The sequence below is a fragment of the Aethalodelphis obliquidens genome, unplaced genomic scaffold, assembly GCF_003676395.1.
Source record: "Aethalodelphis obliquidens isolate GAN/ISIS:26980383/991018 unplaced genomic scaffold, ASM367639v1 scaffold80, whole genome shotgun sequence".
NCBI classification, from domain to species: domain Eukaryota; kingdom Metazoa; phylum Chordata; class Mammalia; order Artiodactyla; family Delphinidae; genus Aethalodelphis; species Aethalodelphis obliquidens.
Window position 1 is genome coordinate 720,790 of NW_020838024.1, and position 23,777 is coordinate 744,566.

Below are 23,777 nucleotides of genomic sequence, written 5' to 3' on the forward strand. Positions count from 1 at the left end.
TACTTTTGATAACCACTAGTTTGTTCTCTATATCTGTAAGTCTATTTCTTTTTTGTTATATTCACTAGTTTGTTTTATTTTTTAGATTCCACATATAAATGATACCATACAGTATTTGTCTTTCTCTAGTAGGGAGAGGAAAGGGGGGAGGAGCAAGACAGAGGTAGGAGGTTAAGAGGTACAAACTATTATGTATAAAATAAATAAGCTACATGGATATATTGTACAACCCAAGGAATATAGCCAATATTTTATAACAACTATAAATGGAACATAACCTTTAAAAATTGTGAATCACTGTGTTGTATACCTCAAACTTATATAATATTGTACATCAACTATACTTCAATAAAAAAAGACAAAATAATTTGGACCAGGTGCTGGGGAGAGGAAGGAATGGAGAATTATTACATTGCTTAATGGACAGAGTTTCTGTCTGGGGTGATGGGAAAAGTTCAGGAGGTAGATGATGGTGACAGTTGCGAACATTGTAAATGAACTTAATGCCACCAAACTGGACACTATAGATGGTGAAAACGGTCAATTTTACGTTATGTATATTTTACCACCATACTAAAATAATAAACGAAAGAAAAAGAATTAAGATACTTTTGAAATATCCTTTTGAACTCCAGTTAAAAAAAATCTCTGGTATTCAATACCAGAATGTATGTTAGGTGTTGGTCTTCAAAATATAGTCAAGGAATTTACTGAATAATTCTAAGGGACATATTATCCCTGCGTCTAATTTTCGAAGGGTTTTCTTTCTGTCAAGTTTGATCATTCCCATAGACATTTCCTCATCATTAAACCACTATTAAAACCACCATTACAGTCATATTCACTATAATGCTCAATATTCTTTATATAATGATTTCTTTGGTAATTTCTTCCTGTAACTGTAACCAGAAAAAAAAATTTTTTTCACTGAAAAACTAGTTTGCATCCTTTGGTCAGACATTGAGAGTTCTATAAGACCTTGATTTCTTTCTTGTTTTTGCTAATAGGAAGTTTGGCGTTTAGTGACATCCAGGACTTAACTGTCTCATCTCATACAATTATGTTACCTACCTCTATCTGGTTTCTGATCATCTTATCATATTTCTTTTTAATTAAGGTGTGTGAGTGCGTGTGTGTCAGTGTGTGTGTGTGTGAATGAGTGTGTGTGTGAGACAGTGTGTGTGTGCGTGTGCGTAAATTTCCTCAAAGTGGTATTGTGCATGGGTGAAATACAAATGACTTAAAAATACATTCACTGGGGCTTCCCTGGTGGTGCAGTGGTTGAGAGTCCGCCTGCCGATGCAGGGGACACAGGTTCGTGCCCCGGTCCGGGAAGATCCCACATGCCGCGGAGCGGCTGGGCCCGTGAGCCATGGCCGCTGAGCTTGCGCGTCCGGAGCCTGTGCTCCGCAACGGGAGAGGCCACAACAGTGAGAGGCCCACGTACCACAAAAAAAACAAAACAAAACAAAAAAAACAAACATTCACTGTACATCTCATACCTGTGACTCATTCATTCTGCAAATGGACGTTTGTACCTCTTCACCTCTCTTACCTGTTTCTTTGCCCCCCGCTCCCCCTCCCCTCTGGAAACCACTTGTGTGTTCTCTGTATCTACAACTCTGTTTTGTTATGTTTGTTCGTTTGTTTTTGATTTTTAGATTCTGCATGTAAGTCAGACAGTAACTGTTTTTCTCTGTCTGACGTATTTCATTTAGCATAGTACCTTCTAGGTCAGGTAACATTTTTGTATGGTGACACATCATAACTAGACGTGTGTCGAGTCCCTATGGTGTGTGAGGAACTAACATAGTGTTGTAGGTCAATTACACTTCAAACACAAACAAACAAACTCATAGAAAAAGAGATCAGAATTGTGTTATCAGAGGTGGGGACTGAGGGAGGGGGACCTGGATAAAGGCAATCAAAGTGTACAAACTTCCAGTTTGTACAAATAAGATAAATAAGTACGAGGGATGTGATGGACAACATGATAAATCTAATGAACACTGCTGGATGTCATATATGAAAGTTAGTAAGAGAGTTAAGTCCTGAGTTCTCATCACAAACAAAATTTTTTCTATTTTTTTAAATTTATATTTTGTGTCTGTATGAGATGATAGATGTTCACTAAACTTATTGTGATAATCTTTTCACGAGGTATGTGAGGCAAATCATTATGCCTCACACCTTAAACTTACACAGTGTTGTATGTCAATTAAATCTCAATAAAACTGGAAGAAAAAAATACATTCCAATGTCTTGAGTAAACTCACATTCCCAAAGCCTGCATGGCCCCAGAAGACAGCCATACTGTGGACAAGACTGTTGGTGATAACTAAGCTGGGGATGTCCCATCATGATGAAAACAACTCCTACTTTGTGAATATTGTCATGGGAGCAGAGCCAGTCTTAAATCAGGGAAGGCAGTCTGACTTTGAGCCTCAATCCGACCCACAATCCTGCCCAACGATTAATCGAAAACTCCATAAAGAGCCTGTGACAGAAGCAAGCCAGCCTCTCTCTAGGTCATGAGATTAGTTGTGCCCAAGAAACCTTTTCAAAATGAATGAAAACAAGAGTAATCTGTTCTCATTGTCAGTAGACATTGTGGCATATTGATAAAACCAAGGCACAGAGCGTCGAGGTGGAGCCGGGGTGCCCTGAGAGTTTCCAAGCACTGAAGGCTCACAAACTTTTCTTCATCAGACAGAAAATCATGAAATGCCAACGCTGAGAATTCACTGAATGGAATTATCCAGTGGAATTGCCATGGGTCGCTTTCTAAGGGAAGAATTTCTGCAGGGTTTTGAAACCTACACCTTGAGAAGATACCACCTAGAATCTGCTGAGCAAGGGAAGAGAAGGAAGTGACAGAGCAGGCAGCCTCCTGGGCACAGCGGGTGTAGCTGGGATCCTTCTGCCGGGATGGAGGCCTCATGCTGTGAAGTCAAGAGCGGTAAGGGAGAGAGGTTGGCTGGGGCTAGACCATGGAAGATACTGAACGTTGAGCCATGGAGTGTGGCCTTTATCCTGTAAACAAGGAGGGGCAGGAGAGCAACACGCTAATGAAGCTGGTTTTACATGACCCAACACGGGGTGCAGGGGAGGTTCTACCTTCTCCCTCTGCACCCCTGTATCTTTTGGCCTCCTTCATACCCTTGAAGATCTCCCTCATCACTCAACCCAGAAATCCTTCTGCCTGGATTCTCCTGTTCCTATTCCTCTGACCCTTTGGAGAAATCCCACTCGATTCTTCCCAGCCATGCCCAGTGTGACCTCACTGTGGCATCTTTGCCAACCCACCTCTCAGTTCCCACACCCACAAAATCCATCGCTCCCCTTCCCCACGTGCAGAGCACCTCCGTATCGCGCACGCCACGTGTCTGTTCACTGGATTGGATCCTGAACCCTGGAAAACAAGGACTGGCTCAACTCTGACAAGGGTGTGGCAAAAATAACTATCTGTGGAATTAGTGGCTGATCCTTTAGGGGGCTTCTATACAGAATCCACCCTCACTCCATGCCGTTCAGTGCTGATATGTCATTTATATGAAACTATTCAAGTTCCTTATATATCTGATTCAGTATTATTCTAGCTGCACATTTTAAACCCATTAGTGGCGAGTAAAAATAACCCACTGGGGCCTGACCACAGTTTTCAAAAATGGAACCAAATGGATGAAAATATAAAGCTCTGAATTTAGCAACGGTGAGTATTGTTCGACGAGACATCTGCACATACACACATGTATTTCTAGACGTGTTTGTGTGCTCTGGGCTGCAGCACAAATTGTATATTCTTCCTGTGTGCTGCAGTCCAAAAAAGTTTGAGAAAAAGTCTTCGCTTGAGTTGATTTTTTGAATGTCAGTTAATTTTCCAGCCTGATTGCCATTTTATTTTGAGCAAGGCTTAGATTTTCTAATTTTATTTTTGTCTTGTAATAGGATTTCTCAGCCTCGGCACTACTGACATATGGGGCTGGATCACTTTTTGGTGTGTGTGTGTGTGTGTGTTGTGACGGTGGGGTTCTGTGTGTTATAGGCTGTTTAGCAGCATCCCTGGCCTTTCCCCGCAAGATGCCAGGAGAACCTTCCCCCCAGCTGAGACAGCCGAACATGTCTCCAGAGGCTGCCAAGAGCCCTGTAGGGGGCAAAATCACCCTCAGTTGAGAACTATACCCTATGGTGCCCCAAATAATAGCCCATTGCAACAGAAGATCTCCCTACAGATTCTTAATCTCCATCAGGTTTACAACGAGGTCCCTGTAGACCACGGTCTGACTGCACAGAATGCTAACGGTCTAAGCACAGGATTTCCATTGGGGGGTGTGCAGCAGGACCCAGAATGTGTTCAGGGTCAGAAGGTGTTCTTGGAAGCACCAAGAGAAGAGAAGGAATCCCAGCACTTCTGGCTGAAAGACATAAAGCCTTGCAACGGAAGAAGCGTCTCAGAAAACTCACGTGCAATGTCTGCACCTGGGACCATGGAGACAACAGTCCCCCTGCTCTAAAAAGGAGCTACAGGCATCCAGAAGATGGGTGAGAAATTAAGCATCAGACGGTAAGAAGCGGCACTGCTCTTACACGGAAGGGCCCAACCACGCAGGCAAGTGGTGTCTCTGCACAGAGAGGAGGGTAGGAAATGCCAGGAATCCTGGACAGAGAGTCCTGTGAATCTAACACTCACGGCAACTAACTGTGACCTAGAACTAGTCATATAATCTGGTGATAGCTCAGCTCCTTATCAGAAAATTGTGGAAGTTTGGCTAGGTCCTTAAACAACTTGCTGGTTCCAAAATTCCATGGTTTTGGTTTGGCTCTCTACCTTTTCTTTTCATATATATTCTCCTTCGAACAATATGTTGCCTCTCTATTCATCTCCCTTCCTCTCTGCTGGGGTCCACACACCATAGCCATAGTGATCATGTTCAAAATGTAGATCAGATCAGATCATTCTGCTGCTCGAAACACTTCAAGATCTTTGCAACTAACTTGGAATAAAATCCAAAGTCCTCACCAGAACCTACAAAACTGGACATGATCTGACCCCTGGCCTCTGGCTACCTTTCTGACCTCATTTCCTAACATTCGTCTCACTTACCATATTCCTTACTGTTTGTAGAATATTCCAAGGCTGCTCTCACCCCAGGACCTTTGCACTTGCCGCTCCCCCCCACAAGGAGGGACTCTGCTCAAACCTCTTTTTAAGAGAAGGCTTCCTTGGTAACCTATTCCAAACAGCAGCTCCTGCATCCTCTATGCCCTCTCACCCCATCTCTTTTCCTCTTAACACTTAACATTAAAGGTATATTATTTATGTAGGATAATGTAGTAAGTATTTATTTTATTATCTACTTATTTACTGAGACTGATTCTCCCACATATAAGCTCCATGAAGGCAGAGACTGTCTATCTTACTTACTGCTAAGAACCCAGCACCCAGAAACTGCCTGGCATATCATTGGTATTAAATACACATTTTAAAAAATGAATTGGCAGGAATTCCCTGGTGGCACAGTAGTTAAGAATCCACCTACCAACGTAGGGGACACGGGTTCGAGCCCTGGTCCGGGAAGATCCCACATGCCGCGGAGCAACTAAGCCCGTGCACCACAACTACTGAGCCTGAGCTCTAGAGCCTGCGAGCCACAACTACTGAGGCCACCTGCCACAACTACTGAAGCCCGCGTGCCTAGAGCCCCTGCTCCGCAACAAGAGAAGCCACAGCAATGAGAAGCCCACAGCACGGCAACAAAGAGTAGCCCCCGCTCACCTCAACTAGGGAAAGCCCACATGCAGCAACAAAGACCCAAAATTAAAAATAAATAAATAAATACATTTATTTAAAAAAATGAATTGGCAAATGAATGTTTAAACAAGAGAAATAATCACTGTAGACTCAGAAACTAAATTCTTTACTTTCTTGAGCATCACCAAAACATTTTCCAGATTAATGTAAATAATTACCAGTGGTGATGTCTGATGCAAAAACAATCAAAAATTTGGCCTGACTTAACTTCCAGTCATTTGCAGTTTTTCTTCTCTCTCACTCTTCTGTTTTTCATTGTTTAAATTCTTTCTGAATTTCGCAGCCCTTTATTTCATTTTATTTTAGAGATAAATTTATTGTATCAGTTCTTTTTACCATTAGGGCTCAGCACTGATTAGAAGTAAGATATTATAAACGTCTCAGATCACTGAAGCGACTTCAGTTTCTGCCTGTGAACTTTTCTTTCCATTGCAAGAACTAAAATCTAAAATTAGCTGCCCTCCCCCATTTTGGTGGGACTAGTTAACCACGGAAGAAGTCAGTCGTCTGAGGCAACATAATGGAACCTCTCTGTTTTGTCCTCATCTCAACCACCACAAGGGACTCCAAACTGATTCTAAAGGGCTCTTCGGGCTCTGAAAGTCTGTGAACTATCGCCATCTGCTGGGTGACTTGTGAACTACCATCACCTGGGGATCCGTCTTCGTCCTTCCTCCCGAGGAGCAGTTGGTCATTCCCTACTGCTTGTGATCCTCAGAATCTGTGGGTCTCTGGAATCCCACCATGACCACGTGATCAAGACTACTGATGGGAGAAACATTTCACTGGGCCAAAGTGGACATACATTTACCTTTTAAAATATGGTAAATGGTACGGTTGGAGTTAGATGGCAACACTAATGACTCTCCATGCAGGTGGGAAGGGGAAGCTGGAACCACCAAAACCTCCAATATGAGACCTAAGCTTCAAAACTAGATAGTTTCATCCTTACGGCAGGTGATTCTTCTTTAAGATTTTGTCTCAAAAGTGTGTATGAACACCACGCTTTAGTACGGATACTATCAAAACATTTAATAATGGTTAGAATAGCAGGAAGAGAGTTGGGCTTCAAATGCCATCCGTAGTGCAACTTGGCTGCACACATTGGTCTACCCGTGGATAAACATTAGGGAGAGACAACTAAAAGTCCTGACCCGCCCTCCTTCACAGAGATATCAAAGGGGTAAATGCAAACTTGGACAAGCCAAAAGGTAAGTAAGGGAACCATCAAGTGGCCCAGTTTTGTATATAATAGTGAAACAATGTAAAAGCCCATCAGTAATAAATTAGTTAAATAAATGGTAGAGATTTACAATGATATATACTGTGGTCACTAACATTAATGATGTAGATCTATCTTAATCTATATTTAAAGATGTATACAGTATTTTGTTATACAGAAGAAGTATATGTTCTATGATCTCATACTGGAGTTTTAAAAATTCTGGATGATTACATACCAAAATGTTAATAGTGGTTATGTTTGGATGCTGAGATTAGAGATAATTTTCATCTTGATTTTTTTTTGTTTTGCATTTTATATGTTGTTCTTTTTTTTTTTTTTCTAATAATAAGTATGGTTTACTTTTACTATTTAGAGACAACAAAAAAGCTATTTCTGCTTTGGGATTATTGCAGAGGTTTCATTAATCAGTCTCCCTGCTCTTGCCTTTGCCCAGCTACAGTCCTTCTTTCACATACCAGTGAGGAGCGATTTTGTTGAAACCTAAGTAAGGTCTTTTTGCCCCTCTGGTCAAGCCCATCCTGCCTCCCAACTCTCCCAGTCTTCCCATCTCTTTCCGAGAAAAAGCATAGTCCAATGGCCTCCACTGGCCTCCAAGGTCCTAATCAGCCTCCACCGACTGTGACCTCCTTCTCTGACCTCATCTTCTACCTCACATCCCCCTAACCCAGCCACACAGGCAGCCCTGCTCTTCTATGAACAGCCCGGGATGCTCCTGTAACGAGGCCTCAGCGTTTACCTGGAGAGCTCTCCCCGCGGGTGGATGGATAGATGATAGATCTATCGATCCAGGTTTATCACCCCGTCCTTACTCAGATGTCACCTTCTCAGGAGGCTTTCTCTGACTGCCCATCCCCTTCCTTGTTTCGTTATTCTCCACAGCCCTTTCACCACCTGACGCACTATTGACATGTTTAACGTTATCTGTTCACCTTCCGTCTGCCCTGACTAGAACGTAAGGTCTGTGAGGTCAGGGATTCCTTTCGTCTGCTTTGTTCACGGCTGAATCCCCAGCATCGGAAACAGTACCTGGCACATCGTGGGCATGAAATATTTGTTTGAAAGAGAAAACGGAGATATCATAAAATAACTTGAGAAACTGATTCTTTAGGAAATAGGAATCCCACTAACATTAGGAATCAAGTTGAAAACAAAGTGATCACCAAACTGGGTTCTTGCCCAGGATCTGCCACCGAGTGACCTTGAGAGGGCTGCCGGGGCGTTCTGGGCCTCAGTTCCCTCATGCGTTGAATGTGGAGGTGGTCCTTTCCAGCTCCATGAGTTTACAAACCCTCAGTAAACGAATATTAGCTGTGAGACCTCATCATCTCCTATGTTCAAGGAAATAAGTTGCCAGCTACGAATTGGCACTTGCCATCTACCTCTACGAGGATTAAATCACGAGCTGCCGCAGCCTCTGACCTTCAACAACCCCTGAAAGGAGTTCAGGCTGGAGATCAGGAATGAGGCACTCTGTGCTCTGGGAAAACCTGGCAGAAAAGTCCTTCAGTTAGTTAGATATTCTCAGGAGAAAATTTGATGTGCCCCATTCTTGTATCTCCTCGTATCTAGAAAAGCACTAAAATCCTTCAAGGTGACGTCTGCTCCTCGTGACCAGCAGTAACCTTCATGAGGTTAGCAGCAGCCTTCTGCAAAAAGCGCGCTTGGTTACATGTACTCCCCCTTCACCAGAATCACATGTATACTGACCTCCCCCACTTACCTCTTTGGAGCAGTTTCTCAGAGTTATCTGAAATGCTGTCTCCCAGGCTATAGTCCTCACTTTGCCCCGAATAAAACTTAACTCATAACTCTCACGTTGTACATTTTTTTTTCAGTCAACAAAGCTAAATAGGCAAAGATGAACGAGATAAGATCTATGCTCTCTGAGAGCGAAAGACCAAAGATAATCAATATTTTTGCAATCCACCAAAAGGCACCATCGTTTTATCATAGGAGATGATCCTATTACTTCTTATGGGAGATTCCTCCCTCTGATCCACCTCTGCCCTGGGCCCTGGGAGGCAGACTTGTCTGGCTTCCCACTGTGTCTGCCCAGCCAGAGGCCCCAGGAGGGGAGTGAAGGAGGGAGGAAAAGAGTCAGAGTGTTTGTTCTCCTACTTCCTCCCCAGGTGGTTGTCACGGGACACGTGTGTGAAGGTCGCAGCACTTGCCCTCCCTGTCTGTCTCCAGACACTGAATTGCCCCCTCTTGGTTTCCTTACACCTACTCAAACTTTTGCAAATAGTCCCTTCGCTAAACTCACTTCAAATTACCAAACTGATGAGCCCCTGCTCCCCGCTGGGAGCCTGGTGACACCTGAGATCATGAGAAAAGTCACCTCTTCTCCCTTCGTTGCTTCTTACTTGCACAAATCTGTTTCCTATGTGGTTGCATAATCAGACGAGATCCACCAGACTCAGCCAGTGTGCACGGTGTCCCTCCCACACGTCTGTCACTGGGTCAAGCTGATTTCCTACACCCCCTTCTCTGTGCCAAACCACGAATGCAGCCCTCCTTCCTCATCAGAGCACCTAAGTGACTCAGGGATTTAGATGCTAAGAAACAATCCCAATGGAGAATTGTGGACGAGCAAGAAGTGCTCCAAAGAGCAGAAAAGATTAACCATGAAATGATGAGTATAAAGGAAGGAGAACAAAACGAATAATAAGCAAGTAGGAGGAAGCAAAAGGAAAAATAGTTAAGAACATTTGCGTATTACTTCAATATACTAACGTTTAAAAATCCATCGAGATGGAGTGAATAAATAGCATATTCACCGTGTGGCTGCGAAACACTAGCTGACCGATCAAAGAGATGCTACAGTTGAAACTAGAGCACCGTGAGTGCCATTTCTTTAGAAAATTACGTTTTCCTATCATTTGTTTTAGTCTTTCATCCATATGAAAGATTTTTACCAGAGGCGGTAAGATATCGGTGCACCGATGATAAGTAAACGTATGGTAACGCAGGATGTATAAAGGTCTCAGAAGAGCAATTAATAGGTAGCAGGTATTTAAGCAGCAAAGTGAACCATTCCCTTTAGAACCAATAAAGTTGCACAAATGAGTGTTCCTCAGCAAGTCAATGGAGCGGTTACCTTGGAGGGCACCTGAGTGTAAAGTCACACTTGAAATTATGCATATGCACAAACTGCACATTTAAAACGCAGACTTGTCTAGGCGAGGAGTGAACCAAATGATTTCTTCCTCTTCCTGTTCGCTTTTTCATCTTACGTTCTAAAGATTTACAAATCCACGAAGCTCGCCAATTTACAGGCCCAGCCCAAGCCCCTGGAGTCACACCAAGCAATGCCTCTTCTCTCTCCTCTCTCTCTCTCTCTCTGTTAACAGCAGTACAAACCTGTCTGACTATAGTTAGGTTGCAGGCTCTCCAGGTCTCTTATTTATTTCAGAACATTCATGTGAAAATTAAATGGCAGGGATTTCTATTAAGGGGACGATTTCCTTAGTATGCACTAATTGTTTCCTTCCAATTTTGACAAAATTACTACCAAAGAGAGGATTTCCCAGACTTCCTGGAGAATCTCCTAAAATTTGGGAGATAAGCCCCAGCAATGTACTACAGAGGTCAACAAACTACATCTCACAGGCCAAATCTGGAAGACCACCTGTTCTTGTACCTGGTGAAATGTAGTCATTTCTAGGCCCAAGATGAAGCCGCTTCTGCCAGGGTTGCCACATCAGTAAACCAAAACTTTCATGTCCCTGAAAATGTTCCACTCAACCAAAAACACAGCCTGCAGGCACACCTCGCTTTGTCGTGCTTCACTTCATTGCATTTTGCAGATACTGCATTTTTTACAAATTGAAGGTTTGTGGCAACCCTGCGCCGAGCAAGTCTATTGCCACCATTTTTCCAACAGCATTTTCTCACTTCGTATCTGTGTCACATTTTGACATATCTTGCAATCTTTTAAAGTTTTTCATTATTATTATACTTGTTATGGTGATCAGTGGCCTTTGATGTTACTATTGTAATGGGGGGTGGTCACGAATTGTGCCCATGTAAGACGGTGAACTTAATCGATAGATGTGTGTGTTCTGACTGCTCCACCGACCAGCTGTTCCCCCATCTCTCTCCTTTCCCTCAGCCTCCCTATTTCCCGAGACACAACAGTGAGATTAGGCCAATTAATAAATCTACAATGGTCTCAAAGTGTTCAAGTGAAAGGAAGGGTCACATGTCTCTCGCTTTAAATCAAAAGCTAGAAATGATTGAGCTTAGTGAGAAAGCCATGTCTAAAGCTGCGATAAGCCCAAAGCCAGGCCTCTTGTGCCAAACGGGCAGCCAAGTTGTGAATCAAAAGAAAAGTTCTTGAAGGACATTAAAAGTGCTACTCCAATGAACACACAATTGATAAAGCAAAACAGTGTTATTGCTGATGTGGAGAAAGTTTTAGTGGTCTGGAGAGAAGATCAAACCAGCCACAACATTCCCTTAGGTCAAAGCTGAATCCAGAACAAGGCTGAGAGGTAAGGAAGCTGCAGAAGAAAAATCTGAAGATAGCAGAGGTTAATTCATGAGGCTTACAGAAAGAAGCCGTCTCCATAACATCAAAGTGCAAGGTGAAGCAGCAAGTGTTGATATAGAAGCTGCAGCAAGTTATCCAGAAGATCCAGCTCAGGTCATTAATGAAGGTGGCTACACTAAACAACAGATACTCAATGTAGACGAAACAGCCTTATATTGGAAGAAGATGCCATCTAGGAGCTTCATAGCTAGAGAAGAGAAGTCAATGCCTGGCTTCAAAGCTTCAAAGGGCAGGCTGACTCCCTTTTTAGGGGTTAATGCAGCTGGTGACTTGAAGTTGAAGCCAATGCTCATTTATCATTCTGAAAATCCTAGGGCCCTTAAGAATTGTGCTGAATCAACTCTGCCTGTGCTCTATAAATGGAACAACAAAGCCCAGATGACAGCACATCTGCTGACAACATGGTTTACTAAATATTTTAAGCCCACTGTTGAGACTTACTGCTCAGAAGAAAAAAAAAAAAAAGATTCCTTTCAAAATATTACTGCTCACTGACAATGCACCTGGTCACCCAAGAGCTCTGATGGAGATGGACAAGATTAATGTTGTTTCCAAAATAGTGTGAACTGGACTGGGGGGTTGGGGATAAGTGCGGGTCTGTCCAGTCAGGTTTGTACATGATTTTAAGCAGTTCTCGTCTCATCCTAAGGAACACAGGAAGCCATTTACAAGCTCAAAGTCATGGGATGACAAAGTATTAGAAAAGACACAATATGGGCACATCTGTGAATACAAACAAGCACAAACCCTGAACTGGAGAGCTGCTGCCAGTGTATAGAGTGGTGGGCAATTTACATAACACAGCGGCACCTCCCTCCCTATTTATTTCATTCCTAACAATCAATACATTTCATTGTCTCTTTATAAAAAAAAAAAAGATTAATGTTGTTTCATGCCTGCTAACATAGCATTCATTCTGCAGCCCATGGATTAAAGAGTTACTTTGACTTGTTTTATTATTTAAGAAATACATATTGTGAGGCTCTACCTGCCATAGATAGTGATTTCTCTGATGGATCTGGGCAAAGTAAATTGAAAACCTTCTAGAAAAGATTCACCACCCTAGATGTCATTAAGAACATTCATGATTCATGGGAAGAAGTCAAACTATCCACATTCACAGGAGTTTGGAAGAAGTTGATTCCAACCCTCATGGATGACTTTGAGGGGTTCAAGACTTCGGTGGAGGAAGTAAATGCAGAAGTGGTAAAATTAGCAAGAGAACTAGAATTAGATGTAGAGCCTGAAGATGTGGCTAAATTACTGCAGTCTCATGATAAAACTTTAACTGATGAGGAGCTGCTTCTTATGGATGAACAAAGAAAGTGATTTCTTGAGATGGAATCTATTCCTGATGAAGATGCTGTGAAAATTGTTGAAATGACAACAAAGAATCAGCAGATGAATGGATAAAGAAGATGTGGCACATATATACAATGGAATATTACTCTGCCATAAAAAGAAACAAAATTGAGTTATTTGTAGTGAAGTGGATGGACCCAGAGTGTGTCGTGCAGAGAAAAGTACGTCAGAAAGAGAAAAACAAATACCATATGCTGACACATATATATGGAATCTAAAAAAAAAAGGTTCTGAAGAACCTAGGGGCAGGACAGGAATAAAGATGCAGACGTAGAGAATGAACTTGAGGACACAGGGAGGGGTAAGGGTAAGCTGGGACAAAGTGAGAGAGTGACATGGACATATATACACTACCAAATGTAAAATAGATAGCTAGTGGGAAGCAGCCGCATAGCACAGGGAGATCAGCTTGGTGCTTTGTGACCACCTACAGGGGTGGGATAGGGAGGGTGGGAGGGAGATGCAAGAGGGAGGAGATATGGGGATATATGGATACGTACAGCTGATTCACTTTGTTATACAGCAGAAACTAGCACACCATTGTAAAGCAATTATACTCCAATAAAGATGTTTAAAATTTTTTAAATATTACATAAACTTAGCTGATAAAGTAGCAGCAGGGTTTGAGAGGATTGACTCCAATTTTGAAAGAAGTTCTGCTGTGGGTAAAATGCCATCATATAGCTTTGCATGCTACAGAGAAATCGACCGTGAAAAGAACAGTCAATCAATGCTGCAAACTTCATTGTGTCTTATGTTAAGACATTGCCTCAGCCACCACCAGCCTGATCAGTCAGCAGCCATCGACACCGAGGCAAGACCCTTCACCAGCAGAAAGATTACAACTCACTGCAGGCTCAAATTGATGACTAGCATTTTTTAACAGTAAAGTATTTTTTAATTAAGGTACTTAAATTGTTTTTTTTTAGAGATAATGTCCTTTGCATACTTAATAGATTACAATACTGTGTAAACATAACTTTTATATGCACTGGGAAACCAAAAGATTCCTGTGACTCGAGTTATCGTGATTACTTGCTTTACCATGATAGTCTGCAACCCAACCAGCAGTGTCTCGAGATCTGCCTGTATCCAGTCAGCCAGTCTCCAGATGCCAAGGCAACTCTGAGCTCTGTACTCATGTCCTTCTTCTCTCTTCATTTTCTGCTTTTTTCTTCCTTGTTTCTCATTCTTTATCCTATAAAAGCTTCCCGCCTCCTGCCTCATTTTGCAGTCCTCTGGTCCTTTGAGAATGGACACTGCTTACTTCATGAAATGTTTAAGTTTGTTTGTATTACCTAAATTGTCTTCTTTAATCATTTTTAACGGTATACAAGTTAAGAAGGGTTTTTATATTCTTAAATAGCTGAAAAAGGTTAAAAAGGGAATCATCCTTTGTGACACGTAGAAATTATATGAAATTCAACTTTTTGTGTCCATTGATAAAGTTTTATTGGAACACAGTCACACACATTATTTATTGTCTATGGCTGCTTTCACGCTACAACAGCAAAGGTGACACAAAAGTCCCAAAATATTTACTATTTGCACTTTGCAGAAAAAGCTGCTGACCCTGTCTAAGTAAAAGTCTAGTTTTTGGAAGGTTAAAATCAAACAAACAAAAACTAGAGGCACAGTACTATAACTCTGCAGGGTTTTGTTTTTCTCTTTGCCTGAATCCAGGGTGTGCTTGAGCGGTGAGAGACGTGAAATTATATTGTTAGTGTAGTTCATTGTGCCTAGCAGTTTTAATTCTCTGATGTCTTCTAAATCTGCAGTCTTTTAAAACTAACTAACCAACCAAAAGCCATCCTAATGATTCTACTTGACTTAACTCATGTGGTCTCTTCTGTTCTTCCACTTCTGTCAGGGAAGTTTTCGCTCCTGACCCTTGGTTCCTAAAATCTAACATTCTAATGACTTCAAGTCCCAAGAGCACAGCTCAGGGCACAGAGTCATAAAGAAAAAGCAATAGACCAGCTGGTGGTCACCCAGGTCAATTATACCATCCTTCAGTAACTATGTGAGGAAACGAGTATCAACCTCTCCTTCATCTTGATAAGTGGACTGACATCATAATCTTTGTTTCACATGTATTTTCCTCAAAATAATCTTGAGAAGTAGAAAATATCACCTGCCTCAGACATTACTGTGCCCATTTTAGAGATGAGGATACTGAGGCCCAGGGAGATTAAGTGACTTTCCAAGAAGGTCTCACAACAAGGTTATTATCCCTTTGTGTCTGTCCAAGAAGACAGCTCTCCAGGCGCAGCCATGGCTGCCAGATTCTGCCCTGTCCAAAGGTACTGTGTTTGGGGGCAGTAAGAAGGTTTCAAGGGTTGCCGAGGACTTTCCACAGACATGGACCAAAGGAGGCAGCAGGTTGTATGGAAGCTGCAGGAGGGTGATGATAAGTCACGGGGATTTTGGAAGAAGCTACTTCCAGTCCCTGCCTGAATGTTCCTCCCACCCCTAGGGATGCCACTGCCTTCTGCCCCCACTTGCTTCTCCTCTGCTCACAGCTGCAGGCAGTTCAGGGCACTGCCACCAAATAGGGGCCCTTCCTAGTGACTGGGGATAAAGGAAATCTATTTTGTGGCTACACATATGAGAAACCAGGAGACCCAGCCACACCAAGATGGTCTCTGGAGAGGCAGGCAATTTAAAACAAGGGTCCAAATCTCAGAGCAAAACTAGGTCAGATTCACACATGGACACTTGTATGACAAAAGGACATAAACAGATACACACCCAACAACAGCTGAACAGAGCAATGTCTGAGTAAGCAGGACCGCAGAGACAAGAAAAGGGGGATGGGGTAGTGGGGGAGGCAAAGAACATCATGGAATCAGGTTTATTGTAGAAATTTGATTGATTGGGGTCAAGGAGGGTTGTCTCAGCTCAGCAGAAGAGGAAGTTTCAGAAACTGTTGAAGAAAATGGATTGTGGGGAGAAGAGTAGGTCAAAGACCAAACTCCAACCAAACACCTCTCGCACCTCCCTACACAATCTCTAAGGATCTGAGACCATAATTAGACTCATGAGGACCAGAGGGAAAATGTACTCTAACTTAGCATGGAAATGTTAAAGTTTATTCTAATGATCAAGAAAGAACACAGGAGTACATTTACCATTGCAACAAAAAGAAGAAAATACCTAGGAATAAACCTACCTAGGGAGACAAAAGACCTGTATGCAGAAAACTATAAGACACTGATGAAAGAAAGTAAAGACGATACAAACAGAAGGAGAGATATACCATGTTCTTGGATTGGAGGAATCAATATTGTGAAAATGACTATACTACCCAAAGCAATCTACAGATTCAATGTAATCCTTATCAAATTAACAATGGCATTTTTTTTACAGAACTAGAACAAAAAATCTTAAAATTTGTATGGCGACACAAAAGACCCCAAAGAGTCAAAGCAGTCTTGAGGGAAAAAATACGGAGCTGGAGGAATCAGACTCCCTGACTTCAGACTATACTACAAAGCTACAGTAATCAAGACAATATGGTACTGGCACAAAAACAGAAACATAGATCAATGGAACAGGATAGAAAGCCGAGAGATAAACCCATGCACCTATGGTCAACTAATCTATGACAAAGGAAGCAAAGATATACAATGGAGAAAAGACAGTCTCTTCAATAAGTGGTGCTGGGAAAACTAGACAGCTACATGTAAAAGAATGAAATTAGAACACTCCCTAACACCATACACAAAAATAAACTCAAAATGGATTAGAGACCTAAATGTAAGCCTGGACACTATAAAACTCTTAGAGGAAAACAGAGAAAGAACACTCTTTGACATAAATCACAGCAAGATCTTTTTTGATCCACCTACTAGAGTAGTGGAAATAAAAACAAAAATAAACAAATGGGACCTAATGAAATGTAAAAGCTTTTGCAAAGCAAAGGAAACTACAAACAAGACAAAAAGAAAACCCTCAGAATGGGAGAAAATATTTGCAAATGAATCAATGGACAAAGGATTCATCACCAAAATATATAAACAGCTCATGCAGCTCAATATTAAAAAAGCAAGCAACCCAATCCAAAAATGGGCAGAAGACCTAAATAGACATTTCTCCAAAGAAGACATACAGATGGCCAAGAAGCATATGAAAAGCTGCTCAACATCACTAATTATTAGAGAAATGCAAATCAAAACTACAATGAGGTATCAGTTCACACTGGTTAGAATGGGCATCATCAGAAAATCTACAAACAACAAATGCTGGAGAGGGTGTGGAGAAAAGGGAACCCTCTTGCACTGTTGGTGGGAATGTAAATTGATACAGCCACTATGGAGAACAGTATGCAGGTTCCTTAAAAAACTAAAAATAGAACTACCATATGATCCAGCAATTTCACTACTGGGCATATACCCAGAGAAAACCATAATTCAAAAAGACACATGCACCCCAATGTTTATTGCAGCACTATTTACAATAGCCAGGTCATGGAAGCAAATTAAATGCCCATCGACAGACGAATGGATAAAGAAGATGTGGTACATATATACAATGGAATATTCCTCAGCCATAAAAAGAAACAAAATTGGATCATTTGTAGAGATGTGGATGGATATAGAGACTGTCATACAGAGTGAATTAAGTCAGAAAGACAAAAACAAATATTAACGCATATATGTGGAACCTAGAAAAATGGTACAGATGAACCGTTTTGCAGGGCAGAAATTGAGACACAGATATAGAGAACAAACCTATGGACACCAAGGGGGAAAGCAGCTGTGGGTGGTGGTGGTGGTGTGATGAATTGGGCAATTGGGATTGACATGTATACACTGATGTGTATAAAATTGATGACTAATAAGGACCTGCTGTATAAAAAAAAAATAAAATTCAAAAAGAAATAAGGGTTTCAAAAATTTACTGCTAATAGGAAAATGGAAAATATCAGTGTAATAATATCCTTAACCAGCTTCCTAAGTCTTCAGATCCATCATCTTTTCAATTATAAAAATGATCATAATTCATAATGGAAAAATTTTTAAAAAAAGAACACAGTGGTAAAATAAGGGCTTGATTCGAAAGAGTTGGGAAATGTCTTTCCCTTCCTCAACCTCCTTATTAGCAAATGGAACTCTATTGATCACTGAAAGCTCTCTCAAAGGCCTCTTTTCCATCCTTACTGCCTTGAACTTAAACTCCCTGTGTTTGCTTTCTCCTTCCCTCCCTTCCTCCTTTCCTTCCTTCCTTCCTTCCTTCCTTCCTTCCTTCCTTCCTTCTTCTCTCCCTCTTTCACTCTAATTTGTTCTTACTTGTGTCTCATTGCAATTCTGGGAGCTCGACTTTGCCTATAAACCTTGCCAATGGGCAAACCTAATTTTGGCCTGGTGGGTCTCTAGACCAACTTTCTCCTCACATCTTCTCTTCAAATTTCCCAGACAGTAGCAGTAGAAAGTTATCCAGCCACCAAAGCAGTCACAGGTTCTTGGCTTGTGAAGTCGTATTCAGTCATTCATGTACTCAATCAATATTTTATTGAGAGCCTACTTTGTACAGGGTGTTAGGAACACAACCTTGCATGAGTCGATCCAACTCCAATATGGAGCTTATACTGAAGGGGGGAGACAGATAAGTAAAGAGTTTCAGGCAGTGAAAGGGCCATAGCAAAGCTGGGGACGGGCTGAGGAGACACTGTGTGAAGTTTAGGGGAGCCTGTCTGGGGAAGTGACATCTGAGCTATGATATAAAAGAAGAAAGGGAGGGAGGTCATAGGGACATAGAAAGATTGGGGAGAGAGAGTTCCAAGTAGAGGAAACAGCAGGTACAAAAGGCCTCAGGCAGAAAGGAGCAAAATGACTTTTGCTGGGAACAAAAGAACACCTTCTACTGGGGACTTCCCTGAGGATACCAATTTCACTTCAGTGAAAAACTTACTGGTTCTTTCTCTGCTTATATCACGAGGCTAGAACACGAGAAATTAAATGCCTTAGGGTGTAGGACCAAGTTCCATACCCAGGGAAGGTTATATAATCCTAGAGTGGGTTCCACATATGAGTGATTTTTCATTTCATTTCATTTGTTTTTGGGAAAAAGAAAGAAAACACATGACTTTTGCCATTTCTATTATTTACAATTCATATCCCTTATTACTTGTTCCATCCTTCTTGATCAAGATAAGCTTGGATCCCAGAGGATAAGTGACCACCAGATGGGGCGAATACGTGTCTTACTACAAAGCCACATGTGCCCCTGTGTTCGTGAGGCTCCACCAGTCCCGTTCTGATTGGCTAATTTATAAGATCAACCAAGGGAAAACAGAATGCCATGGAATAATAGGCAAATTATAATGTTGTTGGCATTTCTTTCTGGAAGAAAAAAAGTAGAGTAGAATGGGGTAAAGAATGAGGAATCGTGATCTTTGTCTTTCCCGTATTTCCTTAGAGGAAGAGAAGAGGTGCTGACATGTGTGGAAAATCTCTGCTGAGAGGATGGGAGTCAATACAGGGTAGCGTCTTTATTAGTCAAGGTCTGAAATGATCTAGTTCTCAGCAGAGGATCTGGACACTAAAACATCTTCATTTTTCCTTCCCTTTCCACCTGTAAGGTTATGGAGCTGAGGTAAGAGGTGGACATTGAACACACCTCAGAATTCCCCGGCGAAGCCATCAAAACCCTCTTCCTCCCTCAGGCTGAGCACCAATTAAGGAAAACGCTGGGCCCTGGCTTTCAGTAACTACAGACACAGAGCACCCGAGGTCTGCTAACAGGGTCGGGCGCTAATAGGTCCAGGGGAAGTCAATGCTCTGTGAGTAACTAGAGGTGATGTGTTATATTTTTTATGAAAGGAGGTGGATGCAAGTCTAAAACAGGTGACAGAGGAGCTCAGCGAGTGGCAGTGTCTGGGGTGCGATCCGAGGGTTCCCATCGAGCCCGCTGCACCTTGGTAGTGCACTTGACAACTGTCCTGAGGTTCACGGTTCAGAGAGCGTCAACCCACAAAACATCCACGAAGGAAGGACCCGGAGGTTGGGAGGAGTAGGAATTACGAGAAAGGGGGAGCCCAACATGTAGAAATACTCATCTCACATATTCCTTCAGGAAGTGTTCAAAATATTTCACAACTTCTTGGCTTGGGTCTAACCGATCACAAGGGCTACCAGCTGTAAACCACCAGGGCTATACTGATGCTTGCTGGTAGCATTTCAGACCTGTAAGTATGTTTTACTCACGTTTTGGTAGGTGCAATAGGCCTTACAGGCTTTAAAAGAAAAAAAATTCTTAAAATTCTTGTTCTGTGCTGTCAGAACTTCCTTAGTCCATAGATTCTACAAGGACTGTCCCCTGTACTTTATTTCACTGCGAACCTTACCTTTCTCATGCCATGTCGCACTAGAAGAAGAACATTCTTTAATTTGAACCTCACTCAGGGAAGTGGTTTAGCAGTCAGCCAAACCCAAGTTCAAATCCTGCCTTTACAATGACTATTCTTGGGAAAATATGTAATCTTTCAAAGACTCAATTTTTAAAAATCTATTTTTTAAAAAAAGGGATACAATTCCTCTGGCACAGGGGTTTTGTAAGGATTAATATGGGGTTTCCCAGGTAAGTGCTCGAGATGCGGCCGGCTCGTAGGAGCCTTTCCCAACGGTAGCTCTGATGTTCAGAATTTATTATAATTCCAATAAGGGCTATTTGGTAATTAGGCATTTTTATATACGGAAAAGTGGGTTTTGGAGGTAGAATAATAGTCTAGACAAAGAGCAGAATAAGAAGTGTGAATTTGCCAGAATGCAGGTTTTTCTAAAACATTAGAAATGATCATGGCCAAAAAAATCACAATGGAAATACCAATGACAGCACATTCTTATATATTCATGAAACAGGCTATCTAATAAATTCTATTTCTGTTACCCTGATTTGAGTAACCATATATATATATAAACAGTTAAATTTGACTTATTTAAGAATATTTCATAATTGAGAGTTTTCACTGAATCAGCCACAGCCCCTGCACACAATTACTTTGAAAGGATAAATTTTACTTCACAAAGCAGACCAACTGGAACAACATGTTACATATCTGAAAAGCACTTTCACATACCTTATCCCACTTAATTCACAGAGCTGGCATCTACCAAAGGGGAAATAATTCTCAGAAACTCCAAGACCAGACTAGTGTTTCAGTTTAAAAAGAAAAAGTTCAAGAGATGCCCCTCCACGCCCCCTCCCCTGACTCCAGTCTCCACATCTACGTCCAGGGCCAGCTGAGGTGTTAGAGCTCATCCTTTTTGCACTTTCTTGCCTCTGTGGAGAAGGAGATACTAGGGGATAGAAGGAAAGAAGTGAACATGGGGCAGCTCACAAAATGGGAGCGGAGGAGTTCAGTGTTGGGGAAGGGTGGGTAGGCACACAGCACAGAGTGCCTGCTCGGTTTATAATACAAAAAGACAAACTACGTGTTTCAAAACACAGTCAGATCCTGAGGCCTGCCTCAGCTACTGCTGCCCCATTTTTTGGCCACGCATCACAAAGCTTAACCAAAGGTTACAGAGTAGATCTCATCCAGCAAGAGTGGAAGGTGGCCCTCCTTTGATTTGAAATAAAATTGTTAACATTTCTTCTAGAAAGAAGGAGCTTCATCCCTTGCCACATGAATGGGGAGTTGTAGCTTCTAAATTCTAAAGAAGAGCGGAGAAACAATTGTTGGGTGATGGTAGTTACTGTGTATGTAGGTGTGTGGGGGGGGGGGGCAGTGGTGGTGGTGTGGACTCACTACATCCCCATATTCTGCAACAATTCAATTTGAAGGATGGAGTCCTAACATTCAAGGTTAGGGTAAGGGCTGGTTTTAGAAGAGCCAAAATTCCTAGGACTTAGGGAACTTGATGAATCTCCACCCCTGAAAACAGCAGGTGGGCAGGGAAGTCAGCTGTAGGGCTGCTGTGAAGCAGAGGGGAGGAGTTTAGAAGGACCAGCTAACCAATGAACGCGGGGCTCTGTCCTGGCCAAGGCAAGCCTCTAGCAGTGCTAAGTAGGCTTCTTTTCTGAGAGCTCCTTTCCTGGCTGAAGAGACCCAGGGATGGTAGTGGGGCTCTTCAGACACAAGAACCTGGAGGAATTTACTGGCAAAATTGAAAAGATTACAGTTTTCAAACAAAAGAAGTGTCAACAGTTCAGTTCTGAGATCTCCCCACGACACTGGGTTCTAGGTTTGTGTCCATGTACCTCCCGCTTCCAAAAGACAAAGGTTTCTAAGCCAGATTGGCAAGGTGGAGTAAGCAATCGAAACACAGTTCTTGAATCGTGTGGGAGCTTCTGAAACCCCAGACCACAATCTGAATCTGACTTTTCACAAAATTCCAGACGGTTTGATGAACTGGCCCAAGCTTCCCCAAGGCCCCCAGAGAGGCACTATGACAGAGCCTATGCTACAGACCCCCAGCTACACATCGGCGTGCTAGCAACTTGGATTCTCCTTCACCATCCTTCAGAGGGGCTGATTTTACTTGAGTGTCCTTGATTTGCCGGTGAAGAATAACCCTGAAGGGTCTGGGAGCAGCATTTTTTCTCCTGTGATGCTAAGCTGAACCCATTTTGTCCAAAAGATGGAAAGGGGCAGGGGCTGCACATCACCTTGGTATGTGATCTGTTTTGTACCCATGAAAGAAAACTGACCTCAAACTCCCTAAGGATAATGCAAAAATAAGCCTTCTGCTGACCTCCTGTACAAAGAAGCAGCCTGGCCCTGTGGAGGGCCTCTAACTTCCAAAGACCTGGGAAAACCACAGCAGGAAAGGCTGAGGACACCCCCTTCCAGACTGCCCTTTTGCGGGGCGCTAAGCAACCTCCGTCAAGTGGGTCCTCAGGAGGCAATCCCAGCAACGCAGCTACTTCTGTCTGTCCTTCAGAAGGACCGCAGTACTCACGGGCGGTTCGGATGGTGTCACTGGGCTGACTACGGGGGCTGAGACCGTGGGGGTTCACGGCCCTCACGGCAAACTGGTAGCTGGTGTCCGGATCGAGGCCCTTGATGACCATGGAATCCATCTGGAGCTGCTCTTGGATTAAGGTCCAACTCTTGTCAAAATCTGGCCTTTGTTGATTAAAAAACAAAACAGAATGAGAAGCAGTAGTTCAGTTACAGCAGAGGGAAGGAAAGCTTGCTGGCTATGTAAGCTAACAGCGTTTGAATTCTGCAAGCAAGACTTATCAAAATGAGTGAACATTTCCCATCTAAAAGTGATCTGGATTTGAAATGCCAGGTCATGACTTTTAAGCCCTTGCCAATAAAAGAAAGTAGATCCTTTTTAGGGCCAGTTTTAAGCACTGTTTAAAGATCACCCGCTTTTCCTTGCATGGCCTTGACTGTGGTAAAAAGATCCCCACGTAGGAATTCGGTTTCAGGGACTCTGCCTTCCAGATGTTTCATAAACAAGCCTTCCCCTGATAGTTCCCATTCCCAGGGGTCAGGAGAGCACAGATTCCATCTAGTCACAATCTGTTCACAAAATAAACAAATATAAATGTTCTAGGGTGACTAATTGCGTGAACTGCCATGGGAAAACCCAACAAGATTCTGTAGCATGGCCATCCTTACTCTTCACAAAACTACAAGTGTGCCAACTTGCCGAATGTTCACATGGACTCGGACTTGTGCCTAGTGGTGGGAGACAGTTTAAAAGCAGAGAAGGAGCTAATGGTATCAGTCACTGAGGCCATTCCCATCACCCGAGACTGAGAGCTGCTCCCCAGTGTTTCTGCCTCAGCTGAGCCACAATGCAAGCACCTGGGTTCCGGGCACTGTGGCCCAGAGACCAGCTCATCAG

At 42.5% G+C, this 23,777-nt stretch overlaps 1 protein-coding gene across 1 annotated transcript in view; it reads right to left on the bottom strand.

Moving 5' to 3' along the window:
• The window catches only part of EGFLAM (EGF like, fibronectin type III and laminin G domains), a 171,033-nt gene that overhangs the window by 63,193 nt on the left and 84,063 nt on the right, over positions 1-23,777 (bottom strand). The window contains exon 7 of the mRNA XM_027092654.1: positions 22,878-23,044. Coding sequence (XP_026948455.1) covers positions 22,878-23,044 — 167 coding nt within the window. The remainder of the gene's footprint in view (positions 1-22,877; positions 23,045-23,777) is intronic.